Below are 22,732 nucleotides of genomic sequence, written 5' to 3' on the forward strand. Positions count from 1 at the left end.
ACCATTTTAAAGTGTATAATACAGTGGTTTTAGGTGTGTTCACAGTATTGTGCAGCCATCACCACTATCCAGTTCCAGAACATTTTCATTATCCTAAAAGAAACTCTGTGTCCATTAAGCAGTTACTACCTGTTTCCCTCTTCCCCGAGTCCCTGGCAGCCACTAAGGTAGCTTTTTAAAAGTATTTATCTCCTCTCTCAGATATTCTGATTCCAATAGGTCTAAGGATGAAATCAGGAATCTGTCTCTTTGAAAAAGCCTTCTGCCTTGCTTCTGGTAATTGGGCAAATTTGAATCACCAAGTGGCATGAGCCTTAAAGAACAGCATATTTTGAGTAAACTGAAATATTAGAAGCAGTAATGTGAATCAAGGAACACCTCATCAAAGCTGAAGACAATACCAACGGAGTTTGATCGTCTTTAGTTTAAACGTCATCTTGGATAGGGTTGAAGTCAGGAAAAGAAACCATTTTATAAACTGTGAGCTTGTTGCATCTGTGTTTAGATTTCAGTTAAGTTTTAATCTGCAGTCTGTATTCATCCGTTGCTAAATTTTGGTGTCAGTACTTTGTTCTGCATGTTTTCTCTTAGGTCTTTTTTTCCTCCTGATTTTTTTTTTCCTTCCGTTTGTCTTAGCCCAGTCAGAGGAAAGCTACCCCTCTTCCTAGCCCCAGTAATGAGTACTAATTGCCAAGTAGCTGTGAAACTGTGGTAAAGTTAAGCATATCTGATAAATTAGTTGGGAAAGACTTAGTCACAGACTCTGACTTTAATCTCTTCTTCTTTGTAGATGGAAGCTAAAGACAAATCTTTGTGTTCTGTGATTCCCCTAGGAAGAATTTTTCAGTCAAAACTTACGATTGGAAGATAGAGTGACTAGAGCAAACAGAATAAAATAATGTTTAAAGCATTGCTTCTGAAGGTCCAGTGCTCACTAAATGCTGGAAGACTGTAAAGTGATCTCAAACTACAGACTTTCCTTTAGTTCTTAGAGAAACACTTCTGTAGATTTTCACTTTTACGTTTGTAATCTACATGTACATAGCGTACAACTGCACAGATTGTGTTATGTTTCTGTTCTCCAAAGTTCTCCTCTAGCCATACTGCCAACTAGAGGTGTTTATTTCTCTCATCCCTAATCTTACAAATAGTCTGCCAGAGTCCTCTCTCTATTCTTGAATTTTTTCCCTAACCCTCCCTCTTTTTGTTATGTTGAATAGTTTTTACCCACAGACATGGTCCCAAGGCTTATTTCCTTCTTGAGTCAGAGCATCTTCTCAGCAAAGTTTGGCCTCTTCCTGTGGGCAGTTTTGTACTCTGCTATGATAAAGTTTTCTTCAAATTGTTAGCCTTAGGATGAAGGATAATTCATAAACAAAAAAGAGCAACTTATTAATGTTTCCTGAAGAGTCACTTTAGTTGTTGTACTAAGAAGTCTGTCAGGCAAGACTTGGCATCATTGCAGTTACCTTGGCTTTCAAGAAGGATGCTTATCTGTGTGTATCACCATTCTTGTTTTGAGTTAGTTGTGTTGATTCTGCTGTTCTTGTTATTAAATCATAACAGCGTTAGTTTAGTGATCTTGCTGCTTATTAAATTTGTTATACTTGTTTGGTTAAGCTTTACATTGTGGGTAGTGATGTGCATTTTTATCTATAATTGCTTTTGGCAAATTTCCAATAACTGGACTTTTTAGACATGCATGCATTGTGTCCCAAAGATGAATTGGTCAGACTCCTTTTGCTAAAGCAAATGTATACATAATCCAAGAAAATTTGCTTGTAGAGTGATTTTTTCCTCCTGGTAAGAAGGATTGGGTAAGGTAAATGGATGGTGACATCTTTATCACCACCCTATATAGATCAAGAGATCTGAGATAAAGTAGTTATCTTCCAGTTGTGTGATCCCCACCCCCCCTCCCCCAGCTTCAGAAGCAATTTCTAGAGATCCCAATGTAAGGCAGCTTTGAAAAATGCAGTTTGGAAAATACTGTTTGAAGTTCTATTCAAATGTAAAGAATAGTGTAAAATTTAAATCATTTTCAGGAAGGAGAAATATAAACTGGTTTGCAGGCTTCTGTTGAGACTTTGAAACTTAAAAATCTACAGAGGTCGGTAGGTGAGTAAGAAAACAAATTTTCTACCTAGAGTACAGAAGAAAATAGACTTCCAGATAAGCCAGTGTTAAAGGTTATAAATCAGAGGCAGTGACAAGAAACTGATAGTTGCTCCATATACTTCCTAGAAAAAATGGAAACAGGTCAATCTAGGAGAAGAAAGCTATGGAGCATTTGTGACATAACTAATAAGCAGTAGAGGAACAAACTACATGGGATACCAGTGTTGAATGCTCTTTAGGATCAGTCTTCTTATAAGTGAAAATACTCTCCCAGTGAGTTGTCATCCTGTGAAAGAAGGAAATGACAGTCAAATACATGTTTTTAATGAGACTCTCAGGCTGCCTAGGGTGCCCCACATACCCACATGTGGACATGTTGTGTATATATAGGGTTTAATACGGAAGGTGAATCCCCTATTTTAAATTAGCCTAAGTGAATCCTTTTCTAATGAGATCTTTTATAATATCTTTAAAAATACTCTTTAATTCATTTTTCAAACTTTGCTAATGATAAGAACCACTGAGATACTTGTTAAAAGGACAAATTCTTGAGTCCATTTCAGGCCTACTAAATACGTATTTTATTTTATTCTTTTTTCAGTTATTTTTTTGAGGTCATAATGGTTTATAACATTGTGTAACTTCAAGTATACATTATTATTTACCAGTTTCTTTATAGACTGCATCGTGCTCACCACTAATAGGCTAATTTTTATCCATCACCATTACCCCTTTCGCCTACCTCTTGACTCCATTCCTCTCTAGTAACCACAGATCTGTTTTCTTTATCTTCCACATATGAGTGAAATCAGGCTATGGTTCTCTTTCTCTGGCTTATCTTGCTTAACATAATACCATCAAAATCCATCCATGTTGTTGCAAATGGTATGATTTTCTTTTTTTACGGCTGAGTAGTATTCCATTGTGTATGTATACCACATCTTCTTTATCCACTCATCCGTTGATGAGCACTTGGCTTCCACATCTTGGCCATTGTGAATAATGCTGCAGTGAACATAGGGATGCATAAGTCTCTTTGAATTATTGATTTCAGGTTCTTTGGATGAATACCCAGTAGTAGGATACCTGGGTCATATGGCATTTCTATTTTTAATTTTATGAGAAATCTCCATACTGTTTTCCATAGTGACTGCACCAGTTTGCATTCTCACCAGCTGTGTATGACGGTTCTCTTCTCCACATCCTATCCAACATTTGTTATTTTTTGTCTTGGTAATTATAGCCATTCTAACAGATAAAAGGTGATATCTCATTGTACTTTTGATTTTCATTTCCCTGTGATTAGTGATATTGAACATCTTTTCATGTGCCTATTGACCATCTGTATATCTTCTTTGGAAGAATGTTCATATTCTCTGCCCATTATTTGATTAGGTTTGTTATCTTTGTTGTTGAGTTATGTGAGTTCTTTATATATTTTGGAAATTAATCTTTTATCAGATGTATGATTTGCAAATACTTTCTCCCAGTTGGTGGGTTGTCTTTTTGTTTTGTTGATGCTTTCCTTTGCCTTGCAGAAGCTCTTTAGTTTGATGTAGTTCCCTGTGTTTATTTTTTCTTTTGTTTCCTTTGCCTCAGTAGACATGATATTTGAAAAGATGCTGCTAAGACCAGTGTCCAAGAGTGTACTGCCTATATTTTCTTCTAGGAGTTTTATGGTTTCATGTCTTAGGTTCAAGTCTTTAGTTCATTGAGTTAATTTTTGTGTATGATATAAGGCAGTAGTCTAGTTTCATTCTTTTGCATGTGGCTGTCCAGTTTTCCCACCACCATTTATTGAAGAGACTTTCCTTTCTCCCTTGTATGTTTTTGGCTCCTTTGTTGAAGAGTAGCTACCCGTATGTCTGGGTTTACAATTCTATTCCATTGATTTATGTGTCTGTTTTTGTGCCAGTACCATGCTGTTTTGATTACTAGAGCTTTGTAGTATATTTTGAAGTCAGGGATTCTAATGGCTCCAGTTTTGTTCTTTTTTCTCAAGATTGCTTTAGGAATTCGAGGTCCTTTGTTGCTCCATATAAATTTTAGTCTTCTTTGTTCTATTTCCATGAAGAATGTCATTGGGATTCTGATTGGTATTGCATTGAATCTGTAGATTGCTTTAAGGAATATGGACATTTTAACTTTGTTTATTCTTCCAATCCATGTGCATGGAATATCTTTTGATTTCTTTATGTCCTCTTTGATTTCTTTTGATAATGTCTTAGATTTTTCATTGATTGTACAGGTCTTTCACATCTTTGGTTAAATTTATTCCTAGATATTTTGTTGTTCTTATTGCTGTTGTAACTGGTATTGTATTCTTGAGTTCTTTTTCTGCTAGTTCATTATTAGTGTATAGAAGTGCAACTGATTTTTGTAAGTTAATTTTGTACTGTGCAACTTTGCTGTAGTTGATTATTTCTAATAGTTTTGTGGTAGATTATTTAGAGTTATATATATATGATCATGTCATCTACAAACAGGCAGAGTTTCACTTCTTCATTTCTATTTGGATACCCTTTAATTCTTTTCCTTGCCTAATTGCTGTGGCCAAAACCTCCAGTACTCTGTTGAATAGGAGTGGTGAGAGTGGGCAGCCTTGTCCTGTTCCTGTTCTCAGAGGGATGGCTTTCAATTTTTCCCCATTGAGTATTATTTTGGCTATGGGTTTGTCATAGATGGCCTTTATTATGTTGAGGTACTTTCCTTCTATACCTATTTTTATTGAGAATTTTTATCATAAATGGATCTTGGATCTTGCCAAATGTTTTTCTGCATCCATTGAGATATTCCTGTGATTTTTATTCCTCATTTTGTTAATGTGGTGTATCACATTGATTGATTTGCAGATGTTGAACCATCCCTGTGCCCCTGGTATAAAGCCCACTTGATCCTGGTGTATAATGCTTTTAAGGTATTGCTGTATTCAGTTTGCCAATAGTATGTTGAGGACTTTTGTGTCTATGTTCATGAGTACTATTGGCCTGTGATTCTCCTTCTTTGTGTTTTCTTGTCTGGTTTTGGTATCAGGGTGATATTGGCCTCATAGAGTGACTTAGGAAGCGTTCTGTAGTCTTCAGTTTTTTGGAATAGTTTGAGATGGATAGGTGTTAAGTTTTCTTTGAATGTTTGGTGGAACTCTCTGGAGAAGCCATCTGGTCCTACACTTTTGTTTTTTGGGAGATTTTTGATTACTATTTCAATCTCTTAAGAGTGGTCTATTCAGATGCTCTATTTCTTCATGCTTCAGTTTTGTGAGGTACTAGGAGTCTAAGAATTTTTCCTTTTTTTTCTAGGTTATCCAATTTGTTGGCATGTAGTTTTTCATGATACTCTTTCATAATCCTTTATATTTCTATGGTATCTGTTGTAATTTCTCCTCTTTCATTTCTAATTTTAATTATTTGAACTTTCTATCTTTTTTTCTTAGTGAGTCTAGCTAACAGTTTGTCAATTTTATCTTCTCAAAGAACCAGCTCTTAGTTTCTTTGATCCTTTCTGCAGATTTTTTGGTCTTTATTTCATTTATTTCTGCTCTGATTTTTATTTCTTCCTGCTGCTGACTTTTAGCTTTGTTTATTCTTCTTTTTCTAGTTCTGTTATGTGTAGTTTTAAGATTTATTTATTTGAGATTTTTCTTGTTTGCTAAGGTGGGCCTGTATTGCTATGAATTTCCCTCCTACCACCGCTTTTGCTGCATTTGTAAGAGTTGGTATGATGTCTTTTCATTTTCATTTGTCTCCAGGTAATTTTTGATCTCCTTTGATTTCTTCATTGATCCGCTGGTTGTTCAGTAGCATATTGTTTAGTCTCTACATGTTTGTGACTTTCCCTGCTTTTTTCTTGTATTTGATTTCTAGTTTCATAGCATTGTGGTTGGTAAAGATGCTTTATATGATTTCAGTCTTCTTAAATTTTTTGAGGTTTGCCTTGTTTCCCAGCATATGGTCTATCTTTGAGAATGTTCCATGTACACTTGAGAATATGTATTCTGCTGTTTTTGGATGGAGTGTTCTATATATTATTAAGTCCATTGGTTTAGTGTTTCATTTAAGTCCATTACTTCCTTGTTGGATACCTATCATTTGATTTAATTGGGGTGTTGAGGTCCCCCGCTATTATTGTGTTGCTGTTAATTTCTTTCTTTTGGTCAGTTAATAGTTGCTTTGTATACTTGGGTGTTCCTGTGTTAGGTACATATATATCCATAAATGTTATGTCCTCTTGGTGGAGTGTCCCTTTTATCATTATATAGTGCGTCTCTGTCACTTTTTTATCTTGAAGTCTGCTTTGTCTGTTACAAGTACAGCAACACCTGCTTTCTTTTGCTTGCCATTTGCTTGGAGTATCGTCTTCCATCCCTTCACTCTGAACCTGTGTTTATCTTTAGAGCTGAGGTGTGTTTTCTGGAGGCAGCATATTGTTGGATCTTGTTTTTTTAATCCATCCAGCACCTCTTTTGATCAGAGAATTGCATCCATTTACATTTAGAGTGTTTATTGTTACATGAAGGCTTAATACTGCCGCTTTCTTTCTTGTTTTTCAGTTCTGTATTTCCCTTGTTTCTCTTCCCTTGTATTTCTGACTGCCATATCATCTGTGATGGTTTTCTCAGTTTTCTGTTTGTTTATGATTTGTGTCTCTGCTGTGATTTTTTGTTTAGTGGTTACCATGAGGTTTGTATAAAAGATGTTGTAGATGAGATGGTCCATTTTCTGATAGCTGCTTATCTCCATTAGCCTAACCAAGTTCCATCCCTCTCCTCTTCCCTGTCAAAGTTATAGTTGTCACAAATTTTTTGGTTTGGTGTGTGTGTTTGTGATTAAAGTGAAATGATTGTAGTTATTTTTGATGCTTTCCTTCCCTTTATCTTTTATGTTATAACTTAGTGTTTGTTAACCTGTTCTTATAGAGAGCTGCAATTTTCTGGTTTTGTCTATTTATCTCCTTGCTCAAGGCTTTGTAAACCTTTGCCTTTTTGTTTCAGGTATGAGGGCATCCCTGATCATTTCTTGTAGAGCAGAACTAGTGGCAGTGAACTTCCTCAGCTTTTGTTTGTTTATCTGGGAAAGCTTTTATTTCTCCATTGTATCTGAAGAATAGTTTTGGTCGATAGAGTTTCTTGGCTGTAAGTTTTTGTCTTTCGGTATTTTGAATATATCATTCCAGTCTCTCCAAGCCTGTAACATTCCTGCTGAGAAATCTACTGAAAGTCTGATAGGGGTTCCTTTGTAAATTATTCTCTTCTGCCTTGCTGCCCTTAATATTTTTTCTTTGTCACCAACTTTTACAAGTTTTGCTATTACATGCCTTGGAGATGGTCTTTCGCGTTGATGTAATTAGAAGTTTTATTGACTTCATATACTTGTAAGTCCAGGTCCTTCCCTAGGTTTTGGAAGTTCTGAGCTATTATTTCTTTGAACAGCTTCTCTGCTCCTTTTTCTCTCCGGAATACCTGTAATCCTTATGTTGCATTTCCTGATTGAGTCAGATATTTCTCAAAACTTTTTTTAAGTCTTAGTTGTCTCTCCTCCTCTGCCTGAAGCATTTCTGTATTCTTGTTCTCTAAATTACTAATTCTGTCCTCCATAATGTCAGCTCTGTTTTTCAAGCTTTCTAGGTTGGTTTTTGTTTCATTCATTGTGTTCTTCATCTCTAGAGTTTCTGTTTGGTGTTTTGTTTTTTTTTTCAGGGTTTTAATCTGTTTTGTGAAGTATTCCTTCTGTTTATTAATTTTATTCCTGCGCTCATTGAACTGTCTTTCTGAGTTTTCTTGTAACTTATTGAGTTTCTTTATTACAACTATTTTGAGATCTGTGTCATTCACATTGTAAATTTCTATGACTTCAGTGTTGGTGTCTCGAGAGATGTCATTTTCCTTCTGCTCTGGAGTGTTAATGTAGTTCTTTATGGCATTTGATGAAGTGATCCTTTTCCAGCAAATAGTGGTAGTATCAGGTCACAGGTTCTGCCTGCCACCACTGGGGGTGGGGGTTGGGAGCTGTGTTATCTGAACTTGCCAGATCTGCTGGAAGTTGTGCCAATAGGGATCACTTGTGTTTGCCCACTGGCTTCAGCTGCTTGGCAGGTCACATGCGTACTCAGGCGCTCTGGTGCGGATCTGCAGCTTTGGCCAGGGATTGGCCAAGGTTGTGTGCTAGGCGTGGGGTTGGGGGGACACTTTCTTTCATGTGCATGTCCACTCTCTGCTCACAGGTGGTTCGCCTGGGCTTCTCCTTGGTAGGGGCACCCATGTGGTGACTGAGCCTTGCCACTCAATGTAGAGCATTCCCTTAGGCCAGGTTATCACTTCAAAAGTGAGGCATTCACATGTAGGCCTGCCTGCTCCCCTGCCTTCTCTTACAGTTGCGCATCAGCTGCTGTGTGATGACCTGTGACCTAAATCCTTGCCACTGGGGAAGGAGAGGGGATCCACTCACCTCCTTCCAGTGCTTCCCGGGGATCCAGTGCTCCCACCTTCGGATGTATGGCTGCATGAGTCTCTCAGATGTCCTGTTGTGCTTTGTATAGAATCCTCTGTTGGTTAATGAATGTCTGGTTGTAACTTAGTAGGGGAGAGACCAAGGGAACAGCTTACTCCACCATGATGCTGATGTCCCTAAATCTGTATTTTAACATGTACTTCAGGACGTTTTTATCATCAAGACTTCTGAGAACAGTATTACTTATTTGCTTGAGAAATTTAAGTTCTGATGGATTAGATTTTCTTCACTAATAGTCAAATAATGTGAATTAACTGGTATTTTTAAGTACAGGTTCTGTGACCATTTGAGAGCTTTGAAAATTCTCGGTTTGTGTTTGAGAGTAGCATGCATGTAGGAAGGAGGGGCAGTGGGACATGAGACTGAATATGAAGAATGCTTCAAGTCAATGGTGTTAACCAGAAATAGTCACTTATCTGTTACTCCTCACTATGATAGGAATTTTTGAGTTTTTGGTGTAATGTTGACTGAGTTAAGAATTATCTTTGTTCTTAAAGTGCTTGTACTAAAGAAATAGATGGCACATATACAACTTCTTCACCCAAGTGATGTTTAGTTTACACTAGAGTTTTTGATGTACCTGTTTATGTGGACTTGCTACCTGTGAATAGCAACTAGAATGTTTTATCTCCATTATAAACAATTATTCAGAGATAGCAGTAATATTGAAAAATATATTTTTAGGGCCAGCCCCAGTGGCCTAGTGGTTAAGTTCAGCACACTCCACTTTGGCGGCCCAAGTTCAGTTCCTGGGCGTGAACCTATACCATTCGTCTGTCAGTGGCCATGCTGTGGTGGTGGCTCACATACAAAAAGAGGAAGATTGGCAGTGGATGTTGGCTCAGGACAAATCTTTTTCAGCAAAAAACCAAATACATACATGTGTACTATTTTTAGTGTCCCTTGAATGATCACAAATAGTAATATCATTTTTATAAAAACAAGAAAATAGAAGATATATATTACTGCTATAGCTAAATAGAGTGGAAAAACTTTTGAATGTAATAGCATACATTTATAGACTGTCAACCCTGGAAGTGACTTGCTGTTAGGTGAATAAATAGACTCTTTGGTCTATAAGGAACAAAAATATATTTATTGAAAAGGAAGAAACATCTTTGAAAAGACAGAATCAAAGCTTTAAACTGCATCCCTTACCTGATGGATAGCAAAGTCTATCATAAAGCTTGAAGATGGTTGGCCCTTAACAAGTATTGAAGCCTCTGCGCAGCCTTAGGGCAAGGAGATTCAAGAACAAGCAGTGTAATAGCCACCAAGAATGTCATACGAAAGATAGAAGAAAAGAATAATTCTTCTTAGCCACACAAAGATGCCACTAGCTATTTTCATTTGTAAAGTTGCTATACCACTTTGCATTTCCTCCTAACCCCCAGCGATATATGAGAGTTCCAGTTTCTCTACATCTTAATACTTGGTCTTCCTTATTCTTTTTAATTTTAGCTGTTCTTTTGAGTATAAAGTGACATCTCATTATTAATCCCCTGATGACAAATGAGATTGAGCATGTTTTTCTGTGCTTGTCATTTATTATATAGTCTTTGGTGAACTGTTAGAATCTTTTGGTCCTTTTAAAATCAGATGATCATCTTCTTACTGCTTTGTAAAAGTTACTTGTATATTCTGGATGAAGTCCTTTATAAAGATATGATTTGCAAATATTTTCTCCCAGTATGATTTTCTTTCCATTTTTCTTAATAATGTCATTTAAAGAGAGCAAGTTTGATTTGTGAAGTCCAACTTATCCACATTTTTCCTTTTATAGTTTCTACTTCTCATAGCCTATTTAAGAAATCTCTGTCTAACTCAAGGTCACTAAAATAGTCTGTTTTCTACTAGAAAACATATAACTTTAGCACGTTTAGGATGTGATGCACTTTGTGGTAATATTTCTCTATGAGGTGAGGTAAGGGTCAAAGCTATTGGGGGGCGATATGGAAATACAGTTCTTCCAACACCATTTGTTAAAAGGACTATATCCTTTCCCCGATAATTGCATTGGCAGCTTTTTGAAAATCAGTTGGACGTATATGTAGAAGTCTGTTTCTGGACTTTGGATCTGTTTCACTAATCTGAAAGTCTGTCTTTTTGCCAGTAAACACTGTCTTGCTTGCTGTATCTTTATACTAAGTAGTGAAATCAGGTAATATGAGTCTGTGAATTTGGCTTTTTCCCAAAATTATTTAGACTTTTCTAGGCCATTAACATTTTTACATATATATGATCTACAGTTTGTCATTTTCTATTAAAAAAAAAGTCCTGGGATTTTGACTATGATTACATTGAATTTGCAGGTCAGTTTGGGGCAGAATTGACATCTTATCAATACTCAGTCTTCTAATCCATAAACGTAGTATAGCTCTCCATTTATTTAGGTCTTTAATTTATTTCGGCGGTGTTTTGTATTTGTCAATACATGCATGGTCTTACATGTATTGTTATATTTATTGCTAAGAATTTAGTATTTGTGATGCTCTTGTATGTCATATTTTAAATTTCAATTTGCAATTGCTTCTTGCTAATATATGGAAATAAAATCAATTTTAATATATTGAATGTGTATCCTATGTCCTTCCTATGCTTACTTATAAGTTCTAGCAGTTTCTCTGTAGATATCTTGCCTTTGGCTACATAGATGATCATGTCATCCAGAAATAAGACCTGTTTTACTTCTTTTCCAAGCTATATATACCTTTACTTTATTTTTCTTGCCTTATTGAACTAGTTAGGACCACCGGTAAGTACAATTTTGAATAGGAGTGGTGCAGTCATCTGCATAGATGCAGAAAAAGCATTGACAAAATTCAATATCCTTTCATGATAAAAACTCTTAACAAATTAGGTATCGAAAGAATGTGCCTTCGCACAAAAATGGCCATATATATAAGCACACAGTGAACATACTCAGCAGTGAAAAGCTTTAGCTTTGCCTCTAAGATCAGGAACTAGACAAGGGTGCCTGCTCTCACCATTTCTATTCAACATAGTACTGAAAGTCCTAGCCAGAGCAGTTAGGCAAGAAAAGGAAATAAAAGACATCCAAATCAGAAAAGAATAAGTTAAGTTGTCTCTGTTTGCAGATGACGTGATCTTATATATTAAAAAAACCCTAAAGATTCCACCAAAAAGATTACTGAAACTAATAAATGAATTCAGTACGTTTGCCAGATACAAAATCAACATACAAAATAGTAGTTGCATTTATATACAGCAACAACGAATTATCTGAAGAAAAAATTTAAAATGAAAATTCCGTTTACAATACCATCAAAAAGAATAAAATACTTAGGAATAAATTGAACCAAGGAGGTGAAAGATAAGATATTGACAAAAGAAGTTGAAGACAAATAAGTAGAACGATATCTTGAGTGCATGGATAGGAAAGAATTAATAAAATGTCCATAGTACCTAAAGTGATCTACAGATTCAAAGCAATCTCTATCAAAATTCCAATGGTATTTTTTGCAGAAGTAGAAAAAACAATCCTGAAATTTGTATCGAACCAGAAAAGATACCAAATAGCCAAAGCAGTCTTGAGAAAGAAGAACAAAGCTGGAGGTGTCACACTTCCAGAATTCAAGCTCTATTACAAAGCTGTAGTAATCAAAACAGAATGGTACTGGCATCAAAACAGACAGTCCAATGGAACAGAATAGAGAGCCCAGAAATAAGTGTATGCATATATGATAAACTAATCTTTGACAAGAGCACAAAATGAGGAAAGGACAGTATTTTCAATGAGCGATGTTGGGAAAACTGGATATCTACATGCAGAAGAATGAAATTGGACCCTTAGACCATACCCCAATATTGAAATGGATTAACGACTTAAATATAAAACCTAAAACCATAAAATTCCTACAAGAAAATATAGGGGAAAACCACCTTAACATTGGTCTTGGCAGTGATTTCATGAATATGATGCCACAAGCACAGGTAACACAAGCAAAAATAAATAAATGGGACCACATCAAGTTAAAAGTATAAGACATTGATGAAAGAAATTGCATGACAAATGAAGTGAAAAAGCAGCCTATGGGGTGGGAGAAAATATTTGCAAACCATACATCTGATAAGAGGTTAATGTCCAAAATAAAGAACGAAGTCATACAACTCAATAGCAAAAAAGTAGAGTAAAATAACCCAGTTAAAAAGTGGGCAAAGGACCAGAACAGATGCTTTTCCAAAGAAAACATGCAGGTGGCCAAGTATATGAAAAGGTGCTCAACATCACTAGTCATCAGGGAAATGCAAATCAAAACCACAGTCAGATATCACCTCATGCCTGTAAGGATGGCTATTACCAAAAAGGCAAGAGAGAGCAGGTGTTGGTAAGGGTGTGGCGGAAAGAGTCCCTTGTATACTGTTGGTGGGAGTGTAAGTTGGTGCAGCCATTATTGAAAACAGTATGGAGCTTCTTCAAAAAATTAAAACTGGAACTGCCCTCTGATCCAGCAATTCCACTTCTGGGTATACATCCAAAGGAAATAAAATCAGTATTTCAGAAATTTGTACTCCCATGTTTGTTGCAGCATTATTCACAATAGCCAAAGTATAGAATCAACCTAAGTGTCTGTTGATGGATGAATGAAGACAGAATATGTGGTATATATATTTACAATGCAATATTATTTAGCCATAAAAAAGGGAGATCCTGCCTTTGATGAACTCAGAGAAGCAGAAAGTAGAATGGTGGTTGCCAGGGGCTCAGGGAGTGGGGGAAATGGGAAGATGGTCAAAAGATACAAACTTTCAGTTATAAGATGAGTAAGTTCTGGGGATGTAAATGTACAGCATGGCAACTATAGTTAATAATACTGTACTATATACTTGAAATTTGCTAAGAGAGTAAACCATAAGTGTTCTTACAACACACACAGAAAATGCTAACTGTGTGAGGTGATGGGTGTGTTAATTAGCTTGATTGTGGTAATATTTCACAGTGTATACGTATATCACATCATCACATTGTATACCTTAAATATATACAATTTTTGTCAGTTATACCTCACTAAAGCTGGTTGGAGGTAAAGTGATGAGAGTGGACATCCTTGCCTCATTGTTGATCTTAGGAGAGAAAGAAGGCATTTAAGTTGTGTTTTATCACTAGTTTGCTGAGAGTTGTTTGTCATCAGTGAACATTAAATTTTATCAAATGCTTTTTCTGTATCTGTTGAAATGATCTTTTTTTTAATTGCTTTTAGTCTGTTAATACAGTGAATTACACAGATTGATTTTCAAACATTCAGCTGACCTTGAATTCCTGGGATAAATCCCACTTGATCATGATGTGTTTATCCTTTTTATGTATAGTTAGTTTTGATTTGCTGATATTTTGTTGAGAATGTTTTGTGTATGATCGTGAGGTATATTGGTCTGTAGTTTTATTTTGAAAGACTCCACTTTTGGTATCAGGGTTTTGTTGGCCTCATAAAATATGTTCCTACCTCTTTCCTTTTTCAGGAGAGTTTGTATAGAATTGGTATTATTTCTTCCTTGTGTGTTTTGTAGAATTTACCATTGAAGCCACCTAGGCCTGGAGTTTTCTTTGTTTTTAAATGTGAAGTCAATTTGTTTAATAAATATTGAGGTATTGAAATTATGTTTTCTTCCGTGAGCTTTGGTAGTGTGTGCCTTTCAAGGAATTTGTTTATTTCATTTAATTTGTTGAATTTATTTGTATAAAGTTGTTCATAATATTCCGTTATTATCATCTATGTGTTTATAGGACCTGTAGTGATATTTCCTCTTCCATTGTTGATTTTGGTTATGTAGGTCTCTCTTTTATTTCTAATAGATCTGGCTAAAGATTTACTAGTCAGCTTTGTGGTCTCGTTAAGATTCAGCCCTCTCACCACCGTGGCCCAATTTCATTTCCCAGTCATGGAACCACAGCATCTGTCAGTTGTCCTCCTGTGGTGGCTGTGTGTTGCTATGATGCTGAAAGCTATGCCACCAGTATGTCAAATACCAGCAGGATCAGCCATGGTGGACAAGTTTCAGCTGAGCTTCCAGACTAAAACAGGCTAGGAAGAAGGACCTGGCCACCTACTTCCGCAAAAATTTGCCACCAAAACCCTATGAATAGCGGCAGAGCACTGTCTGATATAGCACCAGAAGGTGAGAGAATGGCACAGAAAGATCGGGCAGGGTTCTGCTCTGCTGTACAGAGAGTTGCTAAGAGTTGGAATCAACTCTATGGAACTGACAACAGAGAATTTTTCTGTTTTTTAGGATCTGATGATTTATTTTATAACTAAGGATTTTCTTTCTTTTTTTATTGAGATCATAATACTTTATAACATCGTGAATTTTTTTTTCCTGCACTGTCTCCCCAAATTCCCCCAGTACATAGTTGTATATCTTAGTTACAGGTCCTTCTAGTTGTGGCATAACATCGTGAAATTTTGATTGTACGTTGTTGTTTGTCTGTCACCATATATATCTGTGCCCCTTTACCCCTATGCCCACCTCCCAATGCCCTTCCCCTCTGGTAACCACTGGTCTGATTTCTTTGTCTATGTGTGTGTTTGTCTTGCACGTATGAATGAAATCATACAGTGTTTGTCTTTGTCTGGCTTATCTCGCTTAACATTATATTCTCAAGTTCCATCCATGTTGTTGCAAATGGGGTGATTTTGTCTTTTTTTAGGAGGAGTATTCAGTTGTATACATTTACCACATCTTTATCCATTCATCAGTCGATAGGCACTTGTGTTGCTCCCAGGTCTTGGCTATTGTGAATAATGCTGCAATGAACATATAAGTCTCTTTGAATTGTTGATTTCAAGTTGTTTGGATAAATAGCCAGTAGTAGGATAGCTGGGTTGTATGGTATTTCTATTTTTAATTTTTTGAGAAATCTCCATACTGTTTTCCATAGTGGCTGCAGCAGTTTGCATTCCGACCCACAGTTTATGAGGATTCCCTTTTCTCCACATCCTTTCCAGCATTTATTATTTTTTGTCTTGGTGTTTATCACTATTCTAATGGGTGTCAGGTGATATCTCAGTGTAGTTTTGATTTACGTTTCCCTGACGATTAGTGATGTTGAACATCTTTTCATGTGCTTATTGGTCATCTTCATATCTTCTTTGAAAAACGTCTGTTCGTATCCTCTGCCCATTTTTTGATTCAGGTTGTTTGTTTTTTGTTGTTGAGTTGTATGAGTTCTTTATATTTTGGAATATGAGTTCTTTATATCTTTATGTTAACCCCTTGTCGGATATATGCTTTGCAAATGTTTTCTCCCAGTTGGTGGGTTGTCTTTTCATTTTGTTCCTGGTTTCCTTTGCCTTGCAGAAGCTGTTTACTCTGATGAAGTCACACTTGTTTATGTTTTCTTGTGTTTCCCTTGTCCAAGTAGTCATAGTATTCAAAAAGATCCTTCTAAGGCTGATAGCAAAGAATGTACTGCCTATATTTTCTTCTAGAAGTATTATGGTTTCATGTCTTACCTTCATGTCTTTTTTTTGGTTTTTTTGAGGAAGATTAGCCCTGAGCTAACATCTGCTGCCAGTCTTCTTTTTGCTGAGGAAGACTGGCCGTGAGCTAACATCCATGCTATATTCCTCTACTTTATATGTGGGACACTTACCACAGCGTGGCTTGCCAAGTGGTGCCATGTCTGCACCAGGGATCCGAACCAGTGAACCCCAGGCCTCTAAAGCAGAATGTGCAAAACTTAACTGCTGCACCACTGGGCTGGCCCCCTACCTTCAAGTCTTTAATTCATTTTGAGTTGATTTTTACAACAGAGATTTATTGATCTTTTTAGAGAACTAATTTTCAATTTCATTGATTTTTTATTTTTTAATTTGGATATATTCCTGTTATCTTTCTATAAATGAGTCTGGTTTGATTTCTTTATTGTGTAAGAACAAATTTTGTAGGATTTTAATTATTTTAAATTTATTTCCATTCGTTTATGATCCGTGATATGGCCTATCTTGGTGAATATCGTGTGCCCTTGGAAAGAATGAGTGTTCTCTTGTTGGGCACATTTTTAAAGAAACATCAATTAGAGTCCCTTGATTCGAATCAATGACATTTTTCAGTTCTTTCATATCCTTGTTAATTTTCTGTCTTACTCAGCAGAGTTGTTGAAGCCTCCAACTATAATCATGAATTTGTCTATTTCTTCTGTCAGTTTTTGCTTCCTGTATTTTGAAGCTCTCTTGCTAGTTGCATGCACATTTAGTGAACTGACGCTTTTATCAGTTTGTAATATGTAATGTCCCTCTTTGCTCTGAGGTCTATTTTGTCTAATGTTAATACGGTTACTTCAGCATTCCTTTGATTAGTGCTTGCATGGCATATTTTTTTCCACTCTTTTACTTTTAACCTACCTGTGTCATTATGTTTGAAGTGAAATTCTTGTTAGTAGCATATAGTTGAGTCATTTTTTCCCTTCTTCTGACAGTCTTTGTCTTCTAATGGGTGTGTTTGAACCATTTGCATTCTTATAATTATTGATATTTTTGGATTAGGTCTATCATTTTATTATTTTGTCTGTTCTTTCTGTTTTTCATTCCTCAGTTCTTTTTCTGCCTGCTGTTGGGTTATTTGTACATTTTTAAATATTCCATTGTAGTTTACATAATGTATTATTTATTATCTCTTTGCATAGTTTTTATAGTGGTTGCTCTAGTGATTACAATATAGATTGTGGACCCAGAACCTAACTACATATTAAGTGCTTAGTATTTGTTGATTGAAGTAATATTTTTGGAATCTAATTGTGGTTTTTATTGCTAGGTCTGAAATTTTTTGAGTTAATGAAAAATAATATAAGGGTTTTTTTAAACATACAGTCTATTAATATAATATTATTGGCATGTATAATTTTCTCAAAAAATAAGACACTCCTTCGTTCACCATTAACTTGCTTTGCATGATCTACAAAGGAGATGCTGCTTTCTCTTTATAGTCTTGCCTGTCGATGTTTACAGCTCCATTTTGCTTTTGGGTCAGAATTTTTGTTTATATATGACTTATAACTCTCTAACTCTGGAAGCTTTACACAGGGCTAGTTTTGGGGACAGTGCCATGTTTAAATGATTCTGTTATGTGGTCATAATTGAAACAGTTGAGTGGCCCCAAGGTAAACTGCCTCTCTTGTGTGTAGTGTCAAACAAGTTTATTTCTTCAAGTTTGTTTCCTCCTCAATAAAGTGAAAGATTTGAACTGTTTGAACTCTAGCAGTTTTTTGTTTTGGAATATACTCTAATTTGGCTGTATCCAGATTAATCTAGTTTTGATAATTTACAAATTAATTCAGTTCATTTAAGGGATTTTTGCTTTTGTTTCTGTAGAAACCGAATAAAATTTAAAGCACCAATAGAACAATTTGAAGCACATAAGAGTTTTCTAATCCTCTCTTCAAGTTGTCTTGAGGTTTAATAATTAACATAGATACTAGAATGTAGCTTAGTTAGACCTATGATATCCATTTATAGTGAATTTAGAGCATGGAATAGTTAAAATTAAACTTGTCAGTCGTTCTGCTTGTGACCAAGTCATGCTCCTGTTGGCCAGCAGCCTCAGTCTAGCCCAGTGCTGTGCAATAGAGCTTTCTGTGATAATAGAAATGTTGTATATCTGCACTTTAATTTTAATTTATCTAACTTTCAGCAACCATATGTGGCTAATAGGTCATCAGACAGCAACACAGGTCTAGCCTCATGGCTTCCCCTTTTATATGTAAAACCCCCTTCTTGGAATTTTTTCTGGATCTCTCAAGTGTAACCTTGTACATTAGCACAAGCTTCTAAGAGGGTCCTTAGCTTATTAAGTCAACTTGCAGTGCAGGAGACAGAAGGCTGAACAAATTGGAAAGAGAACGATACGTGAAGTGATAATTACAGAACAGTATGATAAAGATTAAATCAATGAGTAGGTTGATAAAGTAACTGAATGCCTGAGGATGTCTGAGAGTTCAGTGAAGGAAAGTAAACCACTCTAGGGATTTTAAGTAGGAAGGGTTTAATTAATTTAATTTAATTTAAAATAGAATTAGTTATGTTGTAAAATAACTTCAAACCTTTCAGGTTCTTTGTTGAATCTTCAGAAATAGCTTCCAGACCAATGCAGAACTACCAGAGAATCTATTAATACCTCCTATCTCTGGAGCTATGCTTGGAATGACAAATTCTTTGCCATTCCTTCCACTTTGTCTGCTTCTAGTGGCCAGAAAACTGGATATTAGTCTAGAGAATGTGTGAAGAAATATAAAAGTACTTTTTTTCTTTTCAGTGACAAGTTGAGTGGTCTTGAACAAGAGAACTGTAATTAGAAGCTTAAATTGTTGAAACTTATTTTAGGTTACTATAGCCTCTCTGAGAAAATAAATTGTAGATATAGAGAGAAAACCAAATTGCACTCATTGTGGCTCATAAACTTTAAGTCGGTTTTATTGCATATGTATATAAATAACCCTTATATATTCATTCTTTACAGATCCAGGATGAGAAGACTGATAAAAGCATCAGCGAGCTGAACAGCTATAAGATGCCCAAATCTGGGTTCACAAAACCAGTTCAGAGTGAAAATTCTGACAGTGATAGCAATATGGTCGAAAAACCATATGGAAGAAAGGTATGTGATCTGATTATACTAAAGATTTGTTGACTCTTGGAACTGGGAAAAAGACTCGCTGATTTTGAAGTTTTAGTAATTACTCATAAGATAAAAAGCAGTATGGATGCCAGATAAATCTATACCATTTTTCTAAGCCATTTAGAAATAATTTGGATTCCTGGGCATAAGATGGTTTTCCATTCCCTGAGATAACACAGTTACTAAGATCACACGATTACTTAAAAAATCATTAAGAGAGGGGAAAAAATCTAAGACCTCACAGTTGTTTGGCATTTCTTCACCTGAGCCCTGGTACCAAAACACACATACACAGTAGCTGTTCCGTTTTCCTTGTATATAACCTTGGATGATTTATGTAACTTTTACAACCTCGGTATCTGTCTGGATTAGAGGACAATTAGTGCTTGATAGAATTGCTGTGACGGTAAAATGACATAAGTATTGTGCTTATTTAATACAATGCTTGGTACATAGTAAGTGCTCAGTAAATGTTAGCAGTGTTTGTTGTTGATTAGTCGTCCTTGCCAGTGACTTGTGATTCTGTCTTTTTACCTCTATCCTTCTGCATTCCTATTTAATTTAGACCTTCAAAACCTTCATTTAGATTTCTGCAATGTTCTCCTCTCTCTCCTTAGACTCTCCTTTATCTAGTTAGTTTTACGTATTATCTTTGAATTTTTCTTTCTTTCTTGTTTTTTTCCTTTTGTTTTTTTTCCCCTGAGGTGTTTTGTTGTTGAAGGATATCTGAAATGGTTCCACTTTTTGGCTCATATGAATAAAGCTACTGTGAATATATGTGTGCAAATCTTTTAACAACTTTATTGAGGTATAATTTATATTCCATTACATTTACTCATTTAGTGTAGAATTTGGTGATTATTTAGTAAATTTATAGAGTTGTGCAACCATTATCACAATCCAATATATACTGTTTCCGTCATTGTTAAAAGATCCTCATGCCCATTTGTAGTCAGTCCTTGTCCCCACTCCAACCCGCAGGGATCCCCTAATCTGCTTTCAAAATCAGGAAGTGTGAGTTTTCAAACTTTGTTCTTTGTAAAAGTTGTTTTGGCTATTCAGGGTCCTTTGCATTTCCATGTAAGTTTTAGCGTTACTTTGTCAGTTCCTGCAAAAAAGCCTACGGAGATTTTGATAGGAATTTCATTGAATCTGTAGAATGAATCTATAGATCACTTTGAATAGTATTGCCATCTTAACAATATGTCTTCCAATCCATCACCACAGAATATCTATTTATTTAGATTTTCAGTTTCCCTGAGTGATGCTTTGTAGAGTTTTCACTTTACAAATCTTGCACTTCCATTGTTAAATTACTGGTATTTTATTCTTTTGGATGCTATTGTGGATAATTTCATTTTGGATTTTTTATTGCTAGTATGTAGAAATACAGTTGTTTTTTGTGGGGTTTTTTGGTGAGGAAGATGGACCCTGAGCTAACTTCTGTGCCAATCTTCCTCTATTTTTGTATGTGGGACACCGCCACAGCACAGCTTGATGAGCAATGTGTAGTTCTGCACCCAGGATCCAAACCCACACACCACGGGCTGCCAAAGCAGAGCACACGAACTTAACCACTATGCCACCTGGCCAGCTCCTACAATTGACTTTTATATAGTACACTTGTACCCTGCAGCCTTACTGCACTCATTTATTGGTTCTAAAAGTTTGTGAATACCTTAGGAATTTCTACATATGGAATCATGTCATTTATGATAAAGATAATTTTACTTCTTTGCCAACATGGATACTTTTATTTCTTTTTCTTGCCTGATTGCATTGGCAGTCTCTGCCTTTTGAATGCAGTGTTTAAGCCACTAACATTGAATGTAATTATTGAAAGTTTGGATTTATATCTGCCATTTTGCTCTCTGTTCTGATAGGTTTCATGTCTTTTTTATTTCTCTCCCATCTGTGCTTCCTTTTTTTGTTTTAAATATTTTTCAGTGTACTACTTAAAGTTCTATGATTTTATTAAACTATGTTTCTTACATTGTAATCTTATGATACTGATCTAGGGATTATAACATGTATCCTTTTACTACAGGTTAGTATTGACTTAATTCCAGTAAAATTCCAGCAACTTTGCTCCAATATAGCTCTTTTTCCTTCCTTTCCTTTGTGCTGTCTACATAATATAGATTACAACTTCATTTGTATTAACCCAGCAACAGAATGTTATAATTATTGTTTTATACAATCTTATCTTTTAAAGAAAGAAGAGAAATATATATTTATACAGTTCATTTTACCTACAAATTTACCAATTTTGGCACTCTTAATTTGATTTAATTTACTGTCTGGTATCATTTCCTTAGTGTCTAGAAGAATTTTCCATAGTATTTACTGTAAGACAGATCTTTAGCCATGATTTCTCTCAGTCTTCATTGATCTAGGGATATCTTGATTTTGCCATTTTTTAATTACAGCTTTATTGAGATATAATTCACATACTGTACAGTTTTTTCAATTAAAGTGTACAGTTCAATAGTTTTTAGTATATGCAGAATTGTGCAATCATCACCACTATCAATTTTAGAACTTTTTCACCCAAAAAAGAGACATTCTGTACTGATTAGTAGTCCCTTCGTGTTCTGTCCCCAACCCCCACAACCCTCAGCAGCCACTAATTCACTTTGTCTTTATAGATTTGCCTGTTCTGGATATTTTATATAAATGGAGTTATACAATAGGTGGTGTTTTGTGATGGCCTTTCTTTTTAAAGGGTAGTTTTGTTGGATGGACAATTCTTAAGTTGACTCTTTTGCTTTTAGTAGATTGAGTACAACAGTGAGCCTTCATTATCTGCAGGATTTGTGTTCACAGTTGTTAACGGAAGGCCGACTTTATTCATTGTCATCTGCCATTTTATGTAAGACACTTGAAGCATCCACACATTTTTGGTATCTGTGGGAGTTCATGCATTTTGGCATCCAGGTGGGTTCCTGGAACCAATCCCCTGTGGATACCAAGAGACAACCATATGTCATCCCACTTCTTTCTTGCTTTAACTGTTTCTGATGAGAAGTCAGCTGTATTATAATTGTACTCTTGTGGTGATGATTTTTTTTCATTGCTGCTCTCTGTCTTGTATTGAAGCAGTTTGACCTTAATGTATGTACGATCCCTTTGTGTTTATCCTACTTGAGATTTGTTGAGCTTCTTGGATTTGTAGATTAATAGTTTTCATGAAATTTGGGATGGTTAATTTACTGATTTTTTTTTTTCTTTTTTTCGTGCCATCTCACCTTTGCTGTTGAACATATCAAATACATTTCCAATTACTCTGCTTTTCAAATCTGGTATTTCCATTTGACTTCTTTTGTAATTTTTCTTTTTTTGATATTCTCTATTTAATAAGTCATTGTTGTCTTACTTTAGTTCTTTAAATATTGTTTTATTTATTCCTTTCTTTAGGATAGCTGCTTTATAGTCTTCGGCAAATCTAATATCTGGGCCCACTTAGAGAAGTT

The 22,732-nt window shown here is 35.6% G+C and overlaps 1 protein-coding gene across 13 annotated transcripts in view; it reads left to right on the forward strand.

Moving 5' to 3' along the window:
• Window positions 1–22,732, forward strand: part of ANKRD12 (ankyrin repeat domain 12) — a 137,660-nt gene that overhangs the window by 21,992 nt on the left and 92,936 nt on the right. For all 13 annotated transcript variants that reach the window (XM_070627430.1, XM_070627431.1, XM_070627426.1 and 10 more), the window contains exon 2: window positions 19,101–19,238. In XM_070627430.1, coding sequence (XP_070483531.1) covers window positions 19,152–19,238 — 87 coding nt within the window. In that variant the 5' untranslated portion in view covers window positions 19,101–19,151. The remainder of the gene's footprint in view (window positions 1–19,100; window positions 19,239–22,732) is intronic.

The sequence above is a fragment of the Equus przewalskii genome, chromosome 7, assembly GCF_037783145.1.
Source record: "Equus przewalskii isolate Varuska chromosome 7, EquPr2, whole genome shotgun sequence".
In the NCBI taxonomy this organism is placed as follows: Eukaryota; Metazoa; Chordata; class Mammalia; order Perissodactyla; family Equidae; genus Equus; species Equus przewalskii.